The sequence below is a fragment of the Chionomys nivalis genome, chromosome 17, assembly GCF_950005125.1.
Source record: "Chionomys nivalis chromosome 17, mChiNiv1.1, whole genome shotgun sequence".
Classification (NCBI taxonomy): Eukaryota; Metazoa; Chordata; class Mammalia; order Rodentia; family Cricetidae; genus Chionomys; species Chionomys nivalis.
The window spans coordinates 47,924,844-47,949,598 of NC_080102.1; the positions used below are offsets into that span (position 1 = coordinate 47,924,844).

At 41.1% G+C, this 24,755-nt stretch overlaps 1 protein-coding gene across 1 annotated transcript in view; it reads right to left on the reverse strand.

The window, feature by feature from the left end:
- Window positions 1-24,755, reverse strand: part of Slc2a13 (solute carrier family 2 member 13) — a 305,981-nt gene that overhangs the window by 38,363 nt on the left and 242,863 nt on the right. Inside the window, exon 7 of the mRNA XM_057792214.1 lies at window positions 21,038-21,163. Within this exon, the coding sequence (XP_057648197.1) occupies window positions 21,038-21,163 (126 nt within the window). The remainder of the gene's footprint in view (window positions 1-21,037; window positions 21,164-24,755) is intronic.

Here is a 24,755-nt window from a genome sequence, read left to right on the forward strand (position 1 = left end):
AGGAACTGACTTGCAGATAGAATCTTCCATCCCCAAAGCTCTCCTTTCCAATCTTATAAAAACCTCCATCCCCCACACCACTGGCACACAGTCCCAGTTCTGCAGAGAGACAGTGGCCCTTCAGTTGCTCTGGAGATGCCTGTCGGCTTTCTCTCATCTCCATTCTGTCTCCAACCCCTATCTAAGAGAGAGTACAGAGAAAATAAAATCCTCCTGCCAGCCTACTCTGGGTGACTGCGGATGAGTGCGATCTCCAGGGAGCTGTCAAGATGTGATGTGTGGCCCCATGTTGGGTATTGGTCTCACTGGTCGCATCAGAAAATAGCATTGGGCAGAAACTCCACCTGGCTCTACAAGGCCTAAAATTAACTAATATATGTGTGGTCACTGGATTTGCAATTTATCTTCATTGTGTGATAAAATTTCTTTTAGCACACCTATTAAGATGTATGGGCTTTTTTGTTTGTATGTTTGCTTTTGAGACAGGATCTCACTCTGTAGCCCTACCTGATCTGGAATTCACTATTCAGAGAAGGCTGGCCTCTGCCTCCTGTGTGCTGGGATAACAGGCATACGCCACCATTCTATCCAGCTTTTCGACTTACAGGTTGCTGTGCTCTGCTACCTTCAGTTCTTGTCAAGGACTTAATCTCTGTCAGTCCTAAGGGAAATGTATACAGTGAGATGCTGACTCTGAGCTGGTCGATTAGGATTCAAATGTTAATGTGGAAACTGGGCTAACAAAATCATCTATTACAAAAGTTTAATATAGCCAGATGCACTGTACATAAATGCCATCTTAGATGTCATTTGTTTTTACTGCATCGTAAATACAATTTTGAATCTAACTCTCTGTCCACAGATTTGATTTGCTAAATCTATACAGTCTGACTTTATAAAATTTGGGCACTCTTCTTAAAATCTATCAAAATGATATATTTGAGTTAGTTCATAAAACATTAAAATGCTGTAAATATACCATTAAGAGATAATTGTGATCTTCTCAAGCAAATATATTAGAGAGACAAGAAATCAAAAATCTTTTTTTTTATTCACTCAAAGCAACGTTCATTGGTTGTAAAAGCATGGTTAATTTACAGGTTTGGTATCAGCTACAAAGATTTTGATAAGAACTTTATTCTATAGTAGATTCTAAGAAAGAAAACAAGTTTTATTCATTTTTCCTTTGAAGATTCATAGGTAATACAATAAAAATCATGAAATGCTAAGGTTTATCTTGACCATAACACACTGTTTCAAACACACTAAAACATATAAAAATACAAATATGATTGAGTTGTGAGTCTTCCTTGATACATGGAGGTTCCTAAGCACACATTTATAATCTTAACATCAGAAAGGTACTTAAATGTCAGTAGGTTTGAAGACAGTGGGGTTACCTCATTCCTTCACAGTCTGCATATAGTGAAAGAACAGGACATAAGATTTTAGTCATTAGTCAGAGAAGGAGACCTGAGGCACCCTTCAGACTCTGGACAGAGACGTGTCATCCTGCCACTAAGAAGACCATTAAATCCAAACTGCCTGAAACTGGCTGCAGGAGTTTATATGTCCTAACTGTAAGAACAAAACCTTGCAAGTCTATGACATGTGTCACCGAGCCTTCTCCTGGAGCAGCAAACCTGTCAGTCACTTGGACAGAATGAACACCTTCCGGGGAAAGCAACTGATTCAGATTTTAGGAAACAGCACCAAGTTTGCCTAGAGTGTAGCCAATCAGAACAAGGGTCTCTTTGGGCACCGTCTGCTCTCACCCCTTGATTTCACTCCTTTAAAACATTGCCTACAGTGTACTCTACACTCTACATGATATGTGAAGGTCACAAAGTCTGGGGAAATGAGGAAGTCTTCCGGTGTTTCTACGTGGTTGCAGTCAGATGTCCTTCATCCTGATGAAGCATGGGCTCATGTTGAGACCACTGAATCCTCTAGTCTCTGCATCTGTAGCATCCCTTTGGGTCCACACTGTTGCTTCATGCTGCCGGATCTTCTTCGTTTTCCAGTTATCATTGCCGCTGTTGGATCTTTTGGTCATTCCTGTTTCTGTTGCATCCATTCTAACTCAACACAGACAACCTTTCTCTCAAGCAGGTCGGCCGTGCTCATAGGCTCATGGTTACATAGCTATTTCCACCAAACTGACACACATTCCCAAACCACAGGGAAAAGGGAGGCTCACAGGGGCCAGAAAACTCAAGAGAACTGCTAGGCTTGGGAAAGTAAGACCCAGAATGCCCCTCTGCAAGGTGGAACCCAGTAAGCAACTCCCGATGAGAGGATCCACCCTTGTAGAACTCCCTACAAGATGGACAGTGGGTGCACTCCTCGGGTTGTTCAATGGTGTGATTGCCTCTGAGTCATCTATGCTCCCAAAGCAACCACAACAAACTCACTGGTCCACTAATAATAGGAATAATTTCTTTGGCCTGTCACTGGTGCCTATCATGGCTGATGTCTATCCGCCCATAGAAAAGTCATGCAACACTCATGTGGTCTCTTCCAAGCATTGGTCATCAGGTGCCACCTTTAGTTTTGTGAACATAAAAGACTGCTGGTTGTTATTACCTTTCCTCTTTCCTTACAGGTTGGAATGTTATTTGGAATCTGATATCATTTTCCTTGTGAGTTTTTCCAAGCTGAATTTGGTGAAATCAGTCAGTGCTACTGATGCCAAACATGTCTGCTTTTACAGATATTTAGGATGTACCTTGTGGTGTGATAAGGTCACTTCATTTTCTGTATCAGACTGGGGATAGTATACCTATGGGGGGGGGGGGGACTTGTTCTGTGCACTGTATCAGTTGGGTCCTACAGGGGGAGCTAGAGATTTCCCTATGGACATCATCCACCTGTGCTATTCTGTAGCCACGATTATTTGCTTGTATTACATTGTAGTCACCATTATTCACCTGTGCTGTGCTGTGCTGTGACCACCGTTATTCGCCTGTGCAATACGGGGACAAGGATTTGCAGCTCTTTCTTTTGGTGTCTTCCTGACTTTCCATGCAGTCTCCTGAGTGCACTGCAGAAAGGAATTTCACTCTAAGAGAGACAGTCACACCAGGAGCATGGACCAGAGACAAGTTTGCGAGCATACATGATGAAGCTTCACCTTGCAGAGTGAAGGCCACTCTGGAATCGGTCAAGGGGCACTGCTCCTGGTTTCTATGCTTGGGAGGCAAAGAAGACATGTCCGTCATTTACAGGCAGTTGAACAAGGCAAGGGGACACCTTCTCCTGTATAACTTTATGCTCTTTCTTTCTGTGTATGGGAACTCTTCTTCAGTGCCTAACGATTCAACTCTTCAAAGTATTCTTCATAATTTCTAGAAACTGAATCCCCAAACTTTAAAAAGAAACGGAAGCCTCTTTTTTGTTATCGTTTTTTTTTGTTTGTTTGTTTGTTTGTTTTTTTCTCCTGCAAAACCATAATGGTCACAGCAGAAGCAGAGGGAAGACTTGGCCTAGGACTGGAAATACCAATTACAGTTGTATTGTCCAAGCCGACTGCCTTTGTAAACGACAGGTCAAATGCTCAGCGGTGTCTCATATCCAGACTTTTCATGCTTTAAGAGAAGACAAAGATTCATGCAAGCCATGTAAATGGGACCCAGGATTAACCACTTTCATAATAGATGGGGCATTTTCTACTGGGAGATGGGCCTGGTTTACAGACATAAAGCCTTTGACAATGCTGCCCCCTGCTGGGGAAAAGTACAGCACCTTCATAACACCATAAGTGCCTGCTTGGGTGTATCCCCTCGAAGAACTTGTTGAGAATTTGAACATTAGAGCAGAGCATCCCTGCTTAGACAACTCAGACAGTGAGAGAGATGTATAGAGAGTTCTGAAATCTTCTCTCAAATCATGAGCTATTTTGAAAGGATTACAGTGTCATTTGGGGACAGATCTGATTGAACTGAGACCCACAGACATTAAGACAGTTATAGAAATAAGATAGTTCTAAATAATGCATATTAAAATTCTCTTATTAGATTAATGTTCTATTTTATTCTCAGAAGTGGTCTTACATGTATTATCTATGATACATATGAAGTCCCAGATATATACATATTTTGTCAAAGATTAGCACTCAGGGTCTGCGTAAGCAGGTATAGGTAGTAGGACAAAGAAGTGATATCAAGAAAAGAGATGACAAATGCGTTACATTTGAAAGGTGTTAAAATTGCTGTAGCATTTTTGCGAAATGCGCAAAACTGTTGTAAATTGACTTAAGCTGGCTGCGAAGTTTAATCATGGTGACAACTTGATTGGATCTAGAATCCAGGGAGAGACACTGTGGGCATACCTGCGAAGAATCTTCTTGGTTACATTAACTGAAACAGGAAGACGGCCTCCGAATGTGGGGGCAGCTTCTGGCAGCAACAGAGGCACAAGCAGATCTGAAGGGGAAGTTTCTGTGTTTTACCTCCTTACCTTCTTGTCTTATTGGTGAGCCCATCTACCGTGTTTGCATCTGTCTATGACTTCATTATCTGTGGCTGCCACTGTCACGGCCACTGCCAGGCTTTACTAACGTGAGAATCCAGATTTGTTGGCCTTTCAGTGTAGACTTAAGACTGGTGGCTCCCCAGGAATCCTCCAGGCTCGGAGCACTGCTGGGGCGTCCAGCCTAGAGGACTGGGCACTGCCAGTTCTCAGCTTATCCAGCGTGCAGGCAGCCAATGTCGGACTACCCAAACTGTGTAATGTAAGGCAGTATGGTAAATCTTCTCTTGACATGCGTTCATCCTAATTAGTTTGTTTCTCTAGAGAACTCTGATTAATACACTGGCTAAACTTAAAATATTAATATGTGAGATAAAACGTACATTTTTTTTAAAGGACTGGCCCTGCACAGACAGGTACTTGTGGTACTATTTCTTCATATTAAATATATAAATTCTTGTCAATGTTGTGATGGGCTATTTTTCACTTAGAAAAATAGAATTGTTGAATTCAAAATTCATTTATTGTTGATAGATAACACATTTGTGCTATAAATAATATTATAGAAAGTTAGATTAAAATTCTTCTTCTTCTTCTTCTTCTTCTTCTTCTTCTTCTTCTTCTTCTTCTTCTTCTCCTTCTCCTTCTCCTTCTCCTTCTCCTTCTCCTTCTCCTTCTCCTTCTCCTTCTCCTTCTTCTTCTTCCATCCATGTGGTGATCAGAGGACAACTTGGTGATATTGATTTTGTTCATCCACTTTTCTGGAAGTCAAACTTTGGGTTGCTGGGCTTTCATGACAAGCAACTATACCCACTAAGTCCTCTACCCAGCCTGAGATTAGATACTTAAATGTCTAGTTTGCTATCTATATGTATGTGTGCATCATAAAATTACTAAGATAACAGGAGCATTGTTCACAAGAGGCCATGCTGTGCATCTTAACTCAGCAGATAATACATTTGTAAGAGAGAACATACTCTAGCTGTAAAGTAGAACTGCACATCAGTGTGTGCTGACTGTGGGATATGGTGCTGGACCAGTAAGTCTTGGAGAGATGCGATATGATGGAAAAAGCCTTAGGATTTTTGTTTTATGCTTTCCAGACATGTGTGCACATCAACACACATAACTGACTGTTTGTAAAATGTAACATGAAGGTCCTGCTTGTTGGGGTTTCTGTCCTGCCCAGATCCCCACAGCCGGCAAGCCCCAAAGAAAATCACACAGAGGTCTCCATAAGTTATAAGCTGATTGGCCCATTAGCTCTGGATACATATTAGCTCTTATGACATATATTAAGCCATTGTTCTTATCTATGCTAGCCACATGGTTCGGTACCTTTCTCAGCAGGGCAGCTCACATCCTGATTCTTTGGTGTCTGGACAGGAGTGGGAGGAATCAACTTCTTCCTTCCCAGAATTCTCCTGTTCTCATTGCGTCATTTCTACTTCCTGTCTGGTTTTCCTGCCTATACTTCCTGCCTGGCCAATCAGCATTTATTTAAAACATGATTGACAGAATACAGACAATTCTCCTGCACTAGTAAAAAAGAAATCTCTGTGTTGGCATATAGCACTAAGCAAAAGGATGTGCAAACAATAACAAAACCTGTTTGATTTTTGACTTCAACATCTTACAGGAATACACAGGCTAGCATCTCTAAACTACAGCTATTATTTTTCTGAAGTAGAGATATAAATTTATCTGAAACTACACATTAAATTTAGCCATAAAATAAATTTCTAAGGGGTGAAGATACAATGTTATTAAATAATCATATCAGAATTTAAAATTGTAGTCTACTTTTATTCAATTTTCCCTTTCCTTATCCTAAGCCAAACCTAAAGGAAAAACGGGTCACTTAAATGACACGGATAGCACATATAAGAGATCTCATTTCAGGTAGGGCATCAGTTTATAGCAATCTAGGGATTATGTAAATGATTCAGATGAGTCACCTAAGTTTATAAAGAATAAACAGTATAAGATTTGTGCTTAATGAAAATAGGTATAAAGAGTTGACATACTTTAAGGAAGTCTGAAAAATACATAACTAAGATATATACATTTAAGCTGCATGGCAGGTACACTTTTGATCCACTTATTATGTATATGTATGCGATTACAGTGGGGGCAATGATTAGATGCACCCAACCACTTCACATTCCACAAAGCTCCAGTTTTTGTTGTTTTCTGGAACAGGATCTCATGTAGCCCATGTTAAAAAAACTAAACATGTAGCCAAGGATGACCCTGAACTTCTGACCTTCCTTACCAGGCTTCCCCAAAGCTGAGGTTACACCTCAGGCCTTATTTCAAGCAGTGTTATTATAACCACTAAGAGGACTGAACCCCAGTCTCACCAAGTCTACAGTTTATGTACAGTAACAACAACCAGATTATTTATAAATTGCTAACTTTTTCTGTAAGTTTCTTAAAAACCTTTGAGTTATATAAAATTTATCTATCAATATTCTGCTGCAAAATAAAAGTCTTACCCTTTTACTTAGGATGTTAATATAGTTAACAAGCACCCAATGAGGCTAAATCTTAAACATGACCTTTAAGAAGAAGAAAAATCATCCACCTTATAGCCTGTCAAAGAAAAGGTATAAATGCCTCTGGAGATAAGAAAATTTGCCAAGAACACACACACACACACACACACACACACACACACACACACACACACACAAAAGGAGAATATTTTCACCCCAAACTCAATATTCTTAAATTTTTATGTACAAACTCCAAGTAAAATCACCCTTAAGCCCTTCTAGATCTCGTGAGGAAAGTGGTCTTTTACACTATTTCCCTTTTGGGTATTCCTACCCCTCAATATGGAATTGAACCAATCAGGAAAAGCCTCATCTTGGTTTCAAAGGATCAGAAAACCAAGCGAAGCCACAGAGGTAAAACAGTGATGTGTTCAGAGAGACAGCTCAGAGGCAAAGGGGAGGGAGCTGTCATTTTTAGGATGGCATCAGTTTGTGCCAGCCATTCGAAAGGGGACTGATACGGGATTTGTAAAAAGGAGGGTTTTAGTGGCTGGAGGGATAGCTCAACTCTGAATATGAGCACTGGCTGATCTTCCAGCGGACCTGAGTTTGTTTCAGAACCCACATGGCAGCTCACAGCCCTCTATAACTCCAGTTCCAGGGCCTCCTACTCCCTCTTCTGGCATGCAATGCTGCAGACATACATGCGGGCAAACCACCATACACATGAAATAAAACAATACAATCTTCTTAAAGCGTGAATTCTTAGGTGAGGTTATCTGGCGCTAAGAGGGTATCTCCTAACTCTGGCTCCTACTTGCATTTCATTTATGATATTTCTCTTAACCAATAGTGTATTCCAGGGGATATTTGCTTCTGTCAACAATAAATGACATAGTACCCAGATTCATTCGAACAGAAACCCTAAAACAACTGACCATATTTAAAACTTTCCGGCAATCCCATGCTGGCAGAGGAAGAGATTATCCAGAACCCCGTGCCAGAAGGGGGACTTACAGAGTCCCGAGCTCTCTCAGGTAAATTAGACATGCATATGCCTTGGCTTTTGTTACAGACAAAGTGGAAACAAGGGATAGTTCTCTTCCCAGCTTACCATATCAAAGATGTTTATTTTACTTTACTAATTTCTGTTTTATATATATATATATTTGGAGTATAGGGAATCTGAGGCAGAGAGATTGTGGATCTTAATTGCCTGGCAACCTTTGGGTATAGGACAACGGCCGGCTAGTGTGGGATGGAGGACAGAAGAGAAGTATAGGTTACCTTACTGTTCCAAGCCATAAGTTAATCCAACGCAAGAGAGGCTTCTACTCTCTTAATTAGGTAATCAAGAGCCTACACCATCTACAAGATAAGGCACTTGAAAGGACTTTCTGAATAGACTCCATTTGCTCAGGGGTTAGTCCCCCAAACTGAGAAACGGGACCTCAGAAAACTAAGAAGCTTCCATACACGAAAGGAAACAATCAACAGAGTGAGGAGGAAGCCCGTGAGGGTTCCTTCTGTCTACTGCAAAGGGCCCTTCATAACTCACTACACTACAGAAAAGCCTGTCTCTGTGAGCAACACCATATCCTAAGCCACTATCTAAGATAAACAAACCTGGAACTTGTCCAGGAATGGTTTTATGTTGTTCACTTTCTGACTTTTAGGGTAAAGAGCCTGTTCTCAAAACCCCAGGTGCTAGTCTCAACCATCTGAGCCAACACTCTAATGAAAGAACCAAGGAGTGGTGGGAAGTTTCAGGTCATCAACTCGACACACATGGAGAGGATAAAGGCAACTAGTGATGCCCAGTTTGGTCTTTATGCACTAAAAGAAGCATCTGTTTTAAATAGGAAGAACTGGAGTTGGGGTAGGGTATAATTAATGACTACTCGTCACGATGTAGCTCTGCCCATCATAGTTTTGGCTCAAGCACTAGCAAGGTGGCCTTGTAAGTTGCTGCATCTGTTAGTTGCTGTCTTAACTCGAGGACGTACCTGGTTCCTATGAGGTGATCAGCTCTGGGTATAGCCTTTCCAGTAGAGATAACTGTTCTCATCTTGGGGCCAGTTTGTCCTGCTTGGGTGATCTTTCTGTTCTTTGTGGACCCAAGTGCAGAATCAATGCTTTTATTATTATTATTATTGCAAAGGTATGTTAAATCCTTACTTCTGTTTCTTCTCTGCTGCTTTGTACTTTCAAGGTGGATAATTTTTATGATCCTTCTTCTCACCCCAGCCAGTTGTGTGATCCAGAATGTGCCTTTCTCTTAGCTCCCAGGAAAACAAGTAAGAACATTCCTCAGACTTAATTGAGCAGCAACACTAAATGGTTTTCTGGTTTGTGTTTAAAAAGAGATTAAATACGCAGAGTTCCTAAGTCACCTTGTCAGGGATGTGAAGGAGAGACGGAGGCACCTTTATATTCTCTATTAGAAAATATTATTATCATATTATAGTAAGGGAGGTGCCCAACATGTGTGCATTGTTAAGTTTGCTCTGAGCTAAGTATAAAACTGAGGTGTGATCTAAGTGGCCACACAATCCCGCCCTTCTAGCAAGTACACACAGAACTCAGTGCATAAGCTAGTTTCTTGCTTCTGCCCACGGGTCTCAGGCGTGACAGGTATCACAAGTTCCGCTTTTCCAGGTACACCCTATGGTTAAGTATATCTAGATCATGCACTTGGTTTGTGAAACTTTTTCATGCATTTGTTGTTAGAGTCTTTGTCTAGTGTGTCTGACTTTGGAGGTCTCAACCAGGTCTTCGGATGAAAGGCAAATAAGAAGAGGAGCAGGAATATGGGATAAAGTTTAATACTGAGTATGGCCATTACATGAAGACTTCCTGTTTCCCTGTACTGTTTGCTGTGCGTGGATGGGAACATGGAGAGCTAGCTTCTAGTTCTTGCTGTCATTCTTGTCTTCTCCTCCATTGTGGACTCTCATCCTCTGAAAGTGTAAGAGAAAACCCACTCTTTCTTCCTTACCTTGATTTGGGTCATGGTATTTTATCATAGCAACAGTGAAGGAACCAATAAGCTGAGTGAGGAGGAGATACTCTCTTCGATGGTGTAAGCATTAGCACGGTGACACCCTCCTGCAACAAGCCCTCACCCATGTTCTTGTAAACAACCCCAATGACACATACTGCCTCACAAAGATTAACAGAACCAAGCAACAACCAGAGAGAGGTGAGAAAGCTCAAAGGTAGAAGAGGAGCAGTGGTTAGTGGGAGTGGAAGGGAACAAGGAAGGTGGGGTGTGAACATTCACAAATATATCACATCCATGAATGAAAGTGTTATTGGCAAGAGCCATTATTGCATGTAGCTAATGTATGCTAATAATACATTATAAATCTGGTCCGGGAACGTGTCCATTGCTCAGCGTTACTAAGACCGGTGCTGGGACACAGAGAACATGTACCTCTCTCCGGCTTTGCCCACTGTATTCATTCTTTAGCTCCTTTGTCTGTCTAGGTTGACCTCCTTCAAGTTGTTATATGAAGCTCTGCTGTTTGACCTCAGCACACAAGAAAGTTCTTAAGCCCTATTTTGAATTATTAAACAGAGTGTGTGCAGGTAGGTTTCACACAGCGATGACTTGTCTGGGAGACAGCTGTAAAAACATTGCCGGGCTTTCCTGAATTCTAGAATGTTGGCTTCGGTCCTCAATTCTACTGAGCAGAATGTCTTCTATTTTCTTACCCAGATAAGCAGAAAGTAACAGAGGTCAGCACAGCTGAATACTTCTTCAAAGATTATGTTGAAACCGGACAGTGGTGGCACACGCCTTTAATCCCAGCACTTGGGAGGCAGAGGCAGGTGGATCTCTGTGAGTTCGAGGCCAGCCTGCTCTACAAGAGCGAGTTCCAGGACAGGTTCCAAAGCCACATAGAAGCCTTGTCTCGAAAAAAAAAAAAAAAAAAAAAAGGTTATGTTGAAGCAAATAAGGCCATTCTCTAATGTCAGTCACGGTTTTCAGTTGGATACAGAGGAAACAAACAGTACCTTACAAACTCCAGCATCTTATCCAAGATGATCTAGAAGTTTTGACATATGGACACTTTGATGCTGGGCCCCATGCCCTCATGCCTTCTGCGCAGTAGCTCACTTTTAAACTTTCAACATAGTTTTAATAAAGACTAATATCTGTTATTGTTCTCATGAGCATTAAAAGTATATGAAAGAAATTCATGATTTTCACATGATTTTTAGAGTTTCTAACAGACCTTACTCACTTAGGTCAATATGATGACGGAATTTAATATTATTTAAAATATTTTTAAAGGTGGCAAGGCATAATTTCATAAAATTTAGTCAGTGCTAAGTATATGAAATATTCTGCTCTGAATTTTATCACAAACATTTATATCTCAAGCCATCTAACAATTATACTTCCCAAAAGACAGAGTTGATGTCTAAACCTTATACCCTTTCAATTATCTTCCTTCCCAGATGTCTTTGTGTCTAAGCAGCATACATGGCAAACAACATCTTAATAAGCTTCTCACTGGGCAGTGACTTTAACCACACACTGTAATGTTGTGGTCCCTCTCTGAAATTAGCACACTTTAAACATACCTTTGTGGCAATACAAAGTGATTTTTTACAAAAAAACAAAAACCCACCTCATTCTAAGAGACTGGGACTTTTGCTAGACTTTACAGCCAGAGTTTGTACTCAAGCCTGTTTGTTTAACCTGCCTTTAAGAGAACAACTAACCTGACCTGCCTGGGATTTCCCATGTAACCAGTGTATTCAGTCTAAGTCAATGCATTGCTTTACTCTTAAATTATGGACTTTTCCATGCCCCTGGTCTAGAAAAATACCTATGTGTTTACATTTGTACCATTCACTGCAAACAGCTGAAAGCAGCCTTAGCCACCATAAATGTTGACTTCTATTTCTATAAAGTAGCCCCCATTCCCTTTTCATGTGACCCTCTCTATGCTATGCAATAGAGGAAAGTGCTCTTTGCCAGAGGCAGATATATTCAGACAGACACCGAGGGTCACACACAACACGGGGGCAGATTCACAAGAGAGCCTCAGGCAGGCACAAGTTCAGACTCACACGACAGACAGACAAGGGCATGAAAGACACAAGGGGAGTGGAGAATTCACACCTGGCTCACTGTGGGTTACATGACACCAAGAGGAAGCGCTCTGAGTTCTTTCTTAACATGACACTGACACATTTACTGGTGACTGGGTGCTCATTATTAATGTGTTCAAAATGACGACATACTTTGATGGTATGCACACTATTTCAAGTTCTAATGTCATAGATGATTTCAGAAAAAAGCTACATCACAAAGTAGGAATCCTGTATGATTATGATCAGAGTGTAAATTGTATTGCAACAGCCAATCTACCAATTTTAAAATGTAGGAACTACCCTGCTGTCAATGAACTCCTAAATGCCTTGTCTTGAATGGCACATGCTCTTCAGAGAATTCTTTCCTTGTCCGTCAGAGCTTTGCCTTTTATTCCCAAACCATGTCTCTTAGTCTCTATTTAAAAAAATGTCACCACTTCCTACCACCTGTAGCACTCACCCCATATTCATGTCTTTAGAATCACTCAGCACATCTTTCTATAACTACTAATACTTCCTTTGCTATTTTTGCTTTCATTGTAAAATTGGCTTGCTTTTGTAACTTATGGTTGCTGCTTCCACAGCAGAATCCAGCAAATCTATCTTACTTTACACAGCAGTGGGATTCAGTGTGCCTTTCTCAGCCAAGCGAGGGCAGATTATGCCTAAGCAATAGGCATCTCAGACTGCATTGTGACATACACGAATTAGCTTCGTTTCTTGCTCTTGGCATGAGTCTGTCTAAGGCCAGTTATGATTCCACCCTCCGTTTGCTCTGGAGCCACAGCGCAGGCAGCATCTGCTGTATGGGGACCTGACCAGCTTTACAGCAGAATGGAAAAGAATTTGGAAAAACTTGGTTTTAAAACTTTGACTCAGAAACAACACAGATTTGTCCCACTTTCCTTTAAATGGCCAGAGTAAGCCACATGAATAAGCTGAATCAAAAATAAAATAAAATAAAAAAGTATATAGTCATCTCCCAGGGAGTGGCAGCAGCTGTTTTTAGCAATAATAAAATCACCACAGTTGCTAGGAATGGGAGAGCTATAATAGATGTAATGAAAACAACCATGTGGTTAATTCCTAGCTGACTTTTCCGGCCCAGGTGTTAATAACGTGGTGTGTCAATGGCGTTCTTTCTGTATTGAGGGTGTTTCTGCTGTGCCTCACCATGTGATCTCAAAGCACATCCTGGTCCAGGCATCACATGGAGTCACTCGCTTCCAACCACTGCCAGTGTGAAGCCCACGCCTCTGGAGATGCATCAATAACAATCCAATTTCCTAGTAGGGCTTAGACAATGTGCTCCAACCATAGGCCAGTGTCATCTCCAGCCAATGTCCCCACTTCTGCTTTTGCCCTTGCGCCATCTCCTTTTGGTTTGCGGAACCAGTTCTTGATGCACCAGGATTCAGCACTGCGAACCTACATACACTAAGGAGGATATATCATCCAAGTCCTGCCTACCTCTCTCCTGCCAAACCCAGACCTCCAGTCTCCAAATCTTCCCCAGTGAGAAATAACTCACAGACTATGCTTCAAAGGAAGTATAAACTGAAGAAGGCACCTGAAAAATGTAAAAGGAAGGTGGATGGGCTGTCTGAAAATGTGAATTTTGGCAAAAAACAAAAGGTGGTTAAATTCAGTGTGAACACTACTATTTAATTAAGGTGTATAAATTACCAGTACAAAAATATGAACTAGGAAACTAGATATTAGATATTAGAGAGAAATTATCCTCAAGTGTTTTGGTTTTCTACTTTTTATACTCTGCAGTATAATGAGTAAAGGGTAAAATATTTATAACTATTATAACCAAGGACTTTTATGTTATTATACTTGAAAAATAATAGCCAAGATATATGATTTCTGAAATTATATATAGATGAGAACATGATGAATTATATCCAAGCACTACAACTTTAAGTGGATCAAAATATTATATATCAGCCGGACAGTGGTGGCGCACGCCTTTAATCCCAGCACTTGGGAGGCAGAGGCGGGCGGATCTCTGTGAGTTTGAGACCAGCCTGGTCTACAAGAGCTAGTTCCAGGACAGGCTCCAAAACCACAGAGAAACCCTGTCTCGAAAAAAACCAAAAAAAAAAAAAAATTATATATCAGACACTTCACTCCTCTGTAGAGCATAAGCTAAAAATATTTAATTATAAATCATATTGCTATTAGGAATGTAGTCAGGGGTTTTCTATCACATATATGAATAATAAAAATATATCAATATCATGCATACATATCTTTAGATACTATATCTCATTAATGACAGATTTCTTTTTCTAAATTAATAACTGATGCTTCTTTTGAAAATATTTTATAAAAAGCTCATGAAAGGAAAACGTTTGCTTTTCAGCGCAACAGGTTCTGAACTGTACATGGTTTTCTACCACCGCTGCAGACACACGGACTGCTTGGCACGCCAGGGGATGTACTGAGGGAACTGCAGAGTGCCTTCCGTCAGCTGCTCAAGGATTTTTCTTGTAGTTTGGCTCTATGCAATCTGGAGTATGCAGTAAAATCTTATTAGAACATCCTTTCGTATTTTATAGTCCCAAGTAAACACAATGTGTTAATCACAACTGTACGGTTTGCATGTTTTCTTTTACATTTTTCTGCTTTTGGAATCATTTACAAGAGGATAACTGAGATGAAATAATTGGCACGCTGCACATTCTCCTTTGAACCTCTGATTCATTGCAAATCCTTTCAGGTTTATAATGATTGTAATCAAGCATTTGATTAGGACAGGACACAGCACCGGAACTTGGAGTCTAGGCCAGAAGACAGCACATCCACACCCATCCAAGCACAGGCCACACCCATGGGATCGTGGAGTCAGCAGCCACATTGTCCCAGGACTCGATGAGGCCGGTTGAGGCCTGTCTCTGTCTGGACACTGAGCTCTGAGTATGGAGAATGTTCTCCTCATGCTCAGCTTGCATTCACTCTGGGCCAGCTGTCAGAGAGGCTGTGCTCTCTTTCACAGAGAGAGGCTGCAATGTTCTTGTGAAATGAGCTTTGCTGGAAGGTCTGTGGGAGCTACATCTGTGTGGTGAGAGTCTTCTTCTCCCCTGGGAGACCCCTGGACCAGGCTGCATCACACTGTTAAGTGGTGTCAAGTAGTGTGGGCCTTATATAATGCTTGAGTATGTTTCATAATTATCACATGGACCTGTGGTCATAACAATTTCCCTGTAGTCAAGCTACTACTAAGTTAGTGGTTGCTATTTGCCTTGGTTAGTAGGCTATACAGGCAGAATGGAACCAAAAACTGACTGACATCTTATTTGAGCAAAAATGATTATTAAAATTTAGGCAGAGGCTAAATTTTAGGCGTGGTGGCTCTCACCTTTAATCCTAGCACTTGGGAGTCAGGGGCAGGCCAATCTCTGTGAGTTCGAGGCCAGCGTGGTCTACAAGAGCTAGTTCCAGGACAGGCTCGATAGGTACCGCGAAACCCTGTCTCAAAAAACAAAAACAAACAAACAAACAAACAAACAATTTAGGCAGAGGAGGAAGAAGAAATTGTCAACCCCAGGCAGAAGGCAGCGGAAGGAAAAGGTTATTAAGGACATCAGTACATTGGTGAGAGGAGTTAGACTGAGTACATTTTGTTCAGGCAAGTGATGGAATACAGAGCCAACTGGCTGCACGCTGTATCAAAGCTTGGCTGTGAGAAAAATATCTCAGCTGAATGAATGCGGGGAACAAGGAACTGCCAAGGAGAGACAATATCCAGCTATTTTAGTGTTTCTAATTACAGAGCTGAAGTGCTGTGTGATAGGAAACACACACTGAACCAGCATGCTAAGAAAGCGCCCCTCATTAATGGTATTTTTAGTTAGCATTGAAAAATTCCAGAATGGATTATTTATGGTTTTGAGTAGATAGAGAACTGGGAGATGTGGAGGAGGATGAAGAGACACACAGGAATAAACGAGAACTATTCTGATGCATTTGCCAGTTTAGATAACGATGCTAATTCTAATCTATACCGTGTTCCTGACATATCACACACACACACACACACACACACACACACACACACACACACACACACACCTGTACAGGACATTTCTACATTGCTATATGCCTCTTATGGGGTCCTGCCTCAAAGTGATATATCAGACTTTGTTTACTCACCATGGGAAGCCTTACCCTCTCTGAGGAGTGGATGGGGGTGGGGTGGGGAGAAGGTAGAGATAGTGGGAGGAGGGGAGGGAGTGGGAACGAGTAAAAGTATGTGAAATGAGAAAAGAATGTTAAAAAACAATAAATAAATAAATAAATAAATAAATAAATAAATAAATGAAACAAGGGGCTTAATCATGCCCAGTCATTCAATCATGCTTTCAGCCCAGCTCAAAGATTTTAATCACAGGAATTAAATATCCATTTAGTTATTAGTTTTTAGAAGTCAATGAAACAAGGAGGAGATGGTTATGATATGCTTGTGGGTATATAATAAATAAAAGGAGAAAAGATGAACATGGAAAAAATATGCCCCTTCCATTGCTTAGATAGCTCTTAAAGAAGCACACTGCTCCATACAGCTGCTATCCCGAGTCTACAGGTGAGAGGCAGGACTCAAAGAGGACCAGACGTCCTCGAATCACTGAAGGACGTCAATCATATTCTTACAGTATATTCCCACTGGTTAGCTGCAGGCTGTCCCAACAGAGATGGACTTACCTTTCGATTTGGAAATCTCTCCTGTCAAAAAGAAATTACACTTCACAGATATCACGAGTTGGTTCCAGAGAGTTCTGTTTTATTTTTTCTAGAAATCTGTATTTATGGAGCTCTGAGTGTACTAGTCACTGAACTTCTTTGAGTGTCAAATTGCCTGTTGTCTGTTGCGTGTGTTTTCATTCTAAATATTGCTTGTGTCTTGTCTCTCATCCTAGCCAGGACTGTACTCCTAGAATTTTCTCCATGTGTCCAGACCTCTCTGAAGATCGGCAGGTCTTGACTTACGCACCTTCCAGTGTTTCACATTGCTTCCCTTGCTTCTGTTTGTGAACGCCCATCTGGTCCTCTCCACAGGCAGGCCTATTGTATCCGCTGGTTCTGCCTTTGCTGAGTCTAGTTAGCTGTACAATTTGACTTCTTGTTTTCCTTCATTTGTTTTGTTTTTAAGATTTATATTTCTATTAGAATGCATGTGTGTGTGTCACGTGTTGTGTGTCACGTGTGTGCAGGTGCCCACACAGGCCAGGAGAACTTGTCAGATCCCTGGAGCTGGAGTTACGGGCATCTGTGAGCTGCCAGGATTGGACCCGAACTTTGATCCCTTGCAAGAGCACCAAGTGTTCTTAACTTCTGAGCAATCTCTTCAGCTTATAAGATCTGTTCTTAATTTGAATTCGTTTTATATTTTAGTTTCCCAACTAAATTAGAAAAGGTGACAAATATCGCTCTGATGTTTTTGTGAATTTTTGTTGTACCTTGGTAATAAAACATGTCTACATGCTAGTATCTGGGTTTACTTAGAGTTGATTTGAATGTGTATATTAATATACTTGTTAAATTTATTCTTTTTATTAAATACAGCACATTTTTGCAGGCATTCCATGTTGGCTTGAAATAAATGAACTTGACAGGTTCACTATTTAATTCTTATATTAAACTTATAAGACTCCCAAATTCTCTAATTTCTGCTAGTTTCTTCTTCCGGACTTCGAAAGTAATTTTCCTACTGAAGTTCCAACATTTTTTTTTTTTTTGAGACAGTGTTTCTCTATATAGCTTTAGAGCCTGTCCTAGAACTTGTTCTGTCGACCAGGCTGGCCTTGAACAAACAGAGATCCACCTGCCACTGCCTCTTGAGTGCTGGTAAATGGTACATAGAATGTATCTTTTAAAAATTTAATCCAAATATATTTGTCTTTAATCAGTGTGTCTAATTGATTTATTGTGACTAGACTTAGATAGATGTCTACTTTTCCTGTTTTCTGTGATTTTTTCAAAACCATAGTTTTGTAAGATTTCCCTCTCCTGTCTTTCTTAGCTTGATTTTATTGTTACTCCATTTAGTAGCTTATCTTTCAAACAGATCACACACATTAGGTTTTTGTACTATTTTTTATACATTTAGTTACATAGAATTTAAGTTTCTTAAGTTTTTTGTATGCAAAATTTGCTGGGTTATGGCATATATGCAAATGTAGATATTTACACATGTGACTTATACAAATATATATATATTTACAACATATATATATATATATTTATATATATATACAAGCATACAACTCTGAGTATAGTATAAAAACATACCCTGTGTTTCTTTTAAGTTGAACCATGTTGGTAGATTACAAGTTAGTACCATAAAACACGGGACAACCCACTACTTAGATTTCTAAATTATTTTTTCATATATATGTACAGACGTCTCTATGCCTGTGTGTTTATATGTTTGTGCATGTAAGCACACGTGTACAAGGTTGCACAAGTACATATTCACATGGAGATCAAAGGTTGATTGATATCGTGTGTATTTCTAGATCAGTTTCCACCTATAGACTCAGGCAAGGCCTAGTGTTGAGCTCGGAGGGCCAGTTCAATCAGTCTGCCTAGGTGGCTTGACCTAGGAATCCCCTAGTACTTGCATGCATTGGGGTTCTAGGCTGCCTCCCAGCCCACCCAGTGTTTACGTTAGTTCTGGGGATCTGGAGTCTAGTTATCCTGTTTATGCAGCAAGTGTTTTATTATGTCCCCGGTTCTCACGTATTTATTTTAGTTATATGGATTGTATAATATATTTATAATTTCATACAGCTAATTTTCAGTCTTATTTTTTTTTCCAGTGGTGAGTACACACCCTATGAGTTCAAGCTCTAAGTGAATATACCTACAATACACAATCATCTACCTGGACTCACCAAGACAACAGAGTGGCACAGTGCTTTGAAGGAGCAGTGCCCCCCAGAGGCGCAGGTATTTCAGCGCTCGGTTTCCAGGTAGTTTGGAGGGCATTGTGGAACTTGAAGGGTGGCCTTGCAAGCTGATCACCTTTGCTCTGCTTTCTCTGAGTGATTAAAAGTGTGGCTTCTCAGTTTCCCCGCTGCTCTGTCTCCCTCACCATCATGCATTTGAGCCATCAACCAGAATAAACTCTTTCTGCCCCAGAGTTGCCTTTGGGTGTGGTGCTCTGTCACAGCAAGGGACTGGGAGCTAACACTGAAGTTGGTGTCAGAGCAACACGGCCTGCAGCACAAAAGGAACTAACACACTGCTGGGCTTTGGGAGACATTCTCTTAAAGGGTCTGGTTAAACAGTGATTGCATCTTTCACATTATTTCTTTGTAATTAGTGTACTTCATAGGTAGTCTGGAGTCTTACATACTTAACATAGAGTTTACCTCTACTTTTTTTGAGCAATTACCTTGTAAAATAAGTAATGGCAGGAGCCTAAAAACTGATTCTAGCATGCTAGGCTGTACCTCCAGAAGATGCAAACTATGGCTTGCAGGTTTCCTTTTCTTTGTCAAAACAGGGGTAGTGAGGACGGGAGGGACTATTTTTAATGGGGATTTAAAATGGAAAAAGATGTTAAATCCGTATTACATACATTGCCATATTTTGAGATCCTGGATATTGGATATATTAGCTCTTAAGTGTGAGGAATACTCATTGTGTATAAGTATGATTTATGTGTTCATGATTAACCAATGTACTCAGAAAGGCTGAGAGCTTTTATCCAGGCCACACACTGATGGTTAGCAACCGTTTTTCTGATTTTGGTTAATTTCCCAGAGTCACAAAAACTCCAGGGGAAAATGGCTTCGTGGAATAATTTAAAGTGATGTTGATTTATTTTGATTTTACAGCCGTTTTTCAATTGGGTTCAGAAGATTGCAGTTTGGAAATTACAGTGTGGCATGGGAAGAACTGCCCCCTGTGGATGTCAGAAAACCAGCTTCAGCTAAAGATCAGAAGCCTGGTGGCTGGGGCTGGGGGTAGCTGTTTAATAGCAGAGTATTTGCCGAGCATGTGGGACCTGAGAACTTCCTTCTGCATTTTGAAACATGCAGTATTTTTGGATCCTTAGTGTGTGCTGTAAAGCCTTTTCTGAGGAGCACATGAAACAGCCCTGCTGCACAGCGGACATTCTGCAGGCTGGAAGTCAGACTCACTTGATGTAATATCTGTGGTGGGGCTGCGTCCCCGACACCCGACCGCCCGCATGGCTTATGCCCCAAAATAATTACACGGAAACTGTATTCTTTTAATCACTGCCTGGCCCATTAGTTCCAGCCTCTTATTGGCTAGCTCTTACATATTGATCTAACCCATTTCTAATATTCTGTGTAGCACCACGAGCTGGCTTACCAGGAAAGGTCTTAACCTGCGTATGTCTGGAGTGGGAGCATGACGACTCACTGACTCGGCTTCTTTCTCCTAGCATTCTGTTCTGTTTACTCCACCCACCTAAGGGTTGGCCTATCAAATGGGCCTAGGCAGTTTCTTTATTAGTTAACCAATGAAAGCAACAGATAGATACAAGACCCACCTCCATCACTCACTGGGGATAACACCTTCTCTCATACACTGAATCTGGATTTTTAACTTTTTTAACGTGTGTGTGTGTGTGTGTGTGTGTGCCCATGTGTGCGCACCTTTGTATGGTGGGTCCTGGGGATTGGCTCAGGTTTAGTAGCAAACACTTTTACCTGATGAGTCATCTTCAGGCCTGAAATCTTGATTTTTTTTTTTCTTTTAAAGAAGACACGAAACTAAAAGACACTGTTAGGGAAAGGCAAGGGGGTGGCTGGTTGGAGGGAAAAAGAGGGCAGGAGAATGAAGCAGGAGTCAATGCAACTAAACTGTCATAAAAATATCACAGCAAAGTCCATTTCTTGTACAATGAGTATAAGCTCATGAAATATCCTCATTTTGAAATTGAATGGCATTTTCACGGTAAGCAGTGCGTGACATACCTGCCCCAGGCTGCCTCATTTGTAGAAGCTTTATTAACTGGAACACAGGAGGAATCGATGACAGCTGAATTGTTCATCTTATAGCAGAAACCGCAGTCTGGATCCAGCATACACTCATTACAGTAACTGAAAAAGGAAAGAAAAACAGTGAAAGTCGTGCTGACCTGGTCAACCGGTGCTTGTGACATCCCAACTCCAGATGCCGCCCCCACAGCTCACACTATTTTACTCTCTTTGGCCAAGCCAAATGGTATGACCAGATCCAGGAGAGAGCTGCATGGTCACTTTCATCCGTGCATCTCTCCACGCAGATTAGAGCAAATTTGTAAGCTACGTGGTGGGAAGGTGGGGGGAGGGGCGGATCACAGAACAAGCCTGGTAGACCTGCAGTAAAAAGATTGCTTTCCTCAACCACTGATAGCTGTTACAGACTGGTCTATCTGGATCCAGCCTCGATTAGTCTTAAGTTATAATAAAACATTTATTTCTTATAAGTGTCTCTCTCCTTTACGCTCCATCTATATTCAAAACTGGAAATGTCTTCTCCCACATATATGTATACATATGCATATATATACATACATATATATATATATACACATATATTTAAAACAACGAGAGGCCATTTTTGAAGTAAATCTTTAGCAGAATTACAAATACCCCAAACCCAGCCATTGTGAACATCTTGGTGGAGATTTGTACACATAACACTAACATACTGAGTTCCAACTACACACTAACCATACCTGGAAACTAATGAGTATAGGAAAAAAGGCTAATATGAGCAAATTACATCTATGGCCAGATCACAGAGCAGCATTTGATGAGCCATCACTCATTTAACAGTCTTATTGAACAGCAGAGAAGTCTGAAGTGGGCAGAGTCTCCCAACCTTAACCTACAGCGTGGGTGTAGAATGAGATTCTTGTGGGCACCCTGTCCTGTGACCTATAGCTCTATGGTCCTTTGTGTACACTCTAGGCACGCGCGGCACTGGCCATATTACAGAGGAACAAATCAAGACTCTGATTTGTGGCAGATAAGAGACCTATGTACACGACAGCAGTCATAAGAGAGGAATGGGCTGGCTTCCTACCTAAAAGGCAGAGGAGGTTTCAAGAGCTGGAAATAAGTTCAGAGATAATATCTGAAGTAAGTCATAGGAGAAATTGACCAGGTAAAGAAAAAGGATATTATAGAGAATGGGAGAATGGGTTATTTTGTTGTTAAAAGACCAATCGGTACAAAATATATAATTCTCACTCTGCACAAGTAATCATACTGTGGAGTATTGGGGAGAAGGAGGCTGCCAGAAAGGGATGGCATGAAGGATGCGATTTCTCAATAATACTCTAAGTCAAAAGGGTTCTTTGATTATTTAACTAAAATGTTAAGACATCTACATTGTTTAAAAGTTAGGTTTATTTTCATGTAGGGTCCTGCTGTCAACTCCTTCCTCATTTGGAATGAGTCTTCAGTCACAGACACAACACAGGGGAGATCTGTAAGAACTCACTGAAAGTCTGGCTTTTGCTGGTGTTTACCTTTGAGACAGGCAAGAAAAAGACACTGGTTTTTCTCCCTGCTTATGACACAAGAAAACTGGAGGTTACTGTGTGAACCTCATCAGCTTTTAGCTCTGACAGGAGCAAAGCCAGGCCTGTCCTCTCTTGTTTTCCCTCCAGGCTCTGAGAAGAAGGAGCTCCCAGTGTCTGAGGACCAGAGCGTTGTATCTGGTCCAGAGGGGAGAACACTCTGGCCGTCACCATGACTAACACAGCTGCAAGGGCTATACTCTTCCCTCAGAACGCAGCTCACAGTTTATGTGAAGGCTCAACTGTTAATCTGCATTTAAAAAAAAAAGTGTTGACAGTTCATTTCTGATAATCTGTGTGGATGCCCCAGGCTCTCTCAATGACAAGAAGGCAAATATCAAAAATGGATATTGCCACCTTTAATCCCAACACTCGGGAGGCAGAGGCAGGCGGATCTCTGTGAGTTCGAGACCAGCCTGGTCTACAAGAGCTAGTTCCAGGACAGGCTCCAAAGCCACAGAGAAACCCTGTCTCAGAAAACCAAAAAAAAAAAAAAAAAAAAAAAAAAAAAAAAAAAAAAAAAAATGGATATTGCCAGTCCCTGCCTTGATGGTGAGCTTTCAGGCCTCTAGAGGTGACAGAGTTCCCTAGCACACTGTCATCCTTGACCGGGATTTCTTTGCTTTCTAATCACATATATCATTTATGGAAAAATTATTCTAAATACCACAACATGCCTAACATCCACTTGACAGTCTAGAATTAACAATAAACATTATATACCTTAGAAATCGGCTAAATGACCTTTTAGCAAGAACGTATCTCATGACTGTGACTTTAATGAATGTCATTAAAGAAAAGGCTAGCTAGAAGGGGCCATTCCTCATGTTAGGTATCCTACACAGAAAATCCAATCTTGAAACACAAGGTCAATGCCTGTAGGAATTTGCCAAGCACAAGTTGCCTTTTATATGTGAAACCTACTTGCCCCTTAAAAAATGTGACCAAGAAGTTGCAAATTCTAGACTTTAAGTGTTATGCACCAAGAGCACATGACCTGGAAGGACTCATTCATAACATAACTGGGACAGATGCATAACTGAACTCTAAATTCTCCACTTACAATGTGGGAGCCCGGTACCGTTAGGTCCCAGACAGGCACCCAAATGGTAGTGCTGCTGGCAATGTCAAAAATGACAATGTGGGCTGAGCTCTGGCTGGACTGCTAACAGATAAACAAAAGTTTATACTCAGCATTCCTGTGAAATGGGGAAAGTGGGTTTCAGCTTGCTAGAAAAAAAAATCCATTATTTCCTTTATCTGACTCCTAGAGTCACCCAGGTCTGGAAATAGGGTATCTCAAACTAACTTGTAACAGACCAAAGTCCTCACCTAGTTCCCAGGCTGCTCTTGCCTGCAAAACCCCTCCCTATACTCCAGCTTCCAGGCTCTTCCAGCTCACACACTCCCTCCCTGCTACAACCCGCCCTGAGAGATAGCCTTGGCAATTTGAATTTCCACAAACAAACCTTTCTCTCTGTGGTCCAGTTTGGGTGGCTGCCTTGGGCCCCCGATTACAGGTACTCACCAAACCTTGTCACGTAAGTGTCTGCTCAGATTGCAAAAACTCTAGTTGCAGCCCAACACCGAAAAGTTTTACAATTTCTTTGTTAGTAATTTCATAAAAATACTATCTTTATTATGTGGGTAATCGTGTGCATGTGGGAATGAAAGGGTATGTGGGGAGGTACAGGGCAACTTTTGGGGGTCAGTTTTCTCCTTCTGCGTGGGATCTGGGGATTGAACACAGGCTGCCTGGTTTGTACAGTAAGCACTTTTACCCACTGTGCCATCTCACCAGCCCAAGAAATTATATATCTCCAAAAGAAAGATAATCAATAAGGCATTTATAACAGGACTCCACTTTGTAAAAGAATTGCTGAAGGCAAGGAATGAGGGTTCCTTGCTATTGGTATAAAGCATTTTGGAGCCGGTCCTTTGCTATGCTGTGACATACTTCTGTGTGTGATGCCTTCTGTCGATCTGTTTACAGATGTAGAGTCTCAAGGGGTAAGGTCCTGCTTCTAGCTGCGGCACCTTACAGAGCGGCGTCTAGCTCAATACAGGCTGCCTTCCCAGGGTGCTCAGTAGCTTTCTAACTCAGCACACTATGATGGACTTTT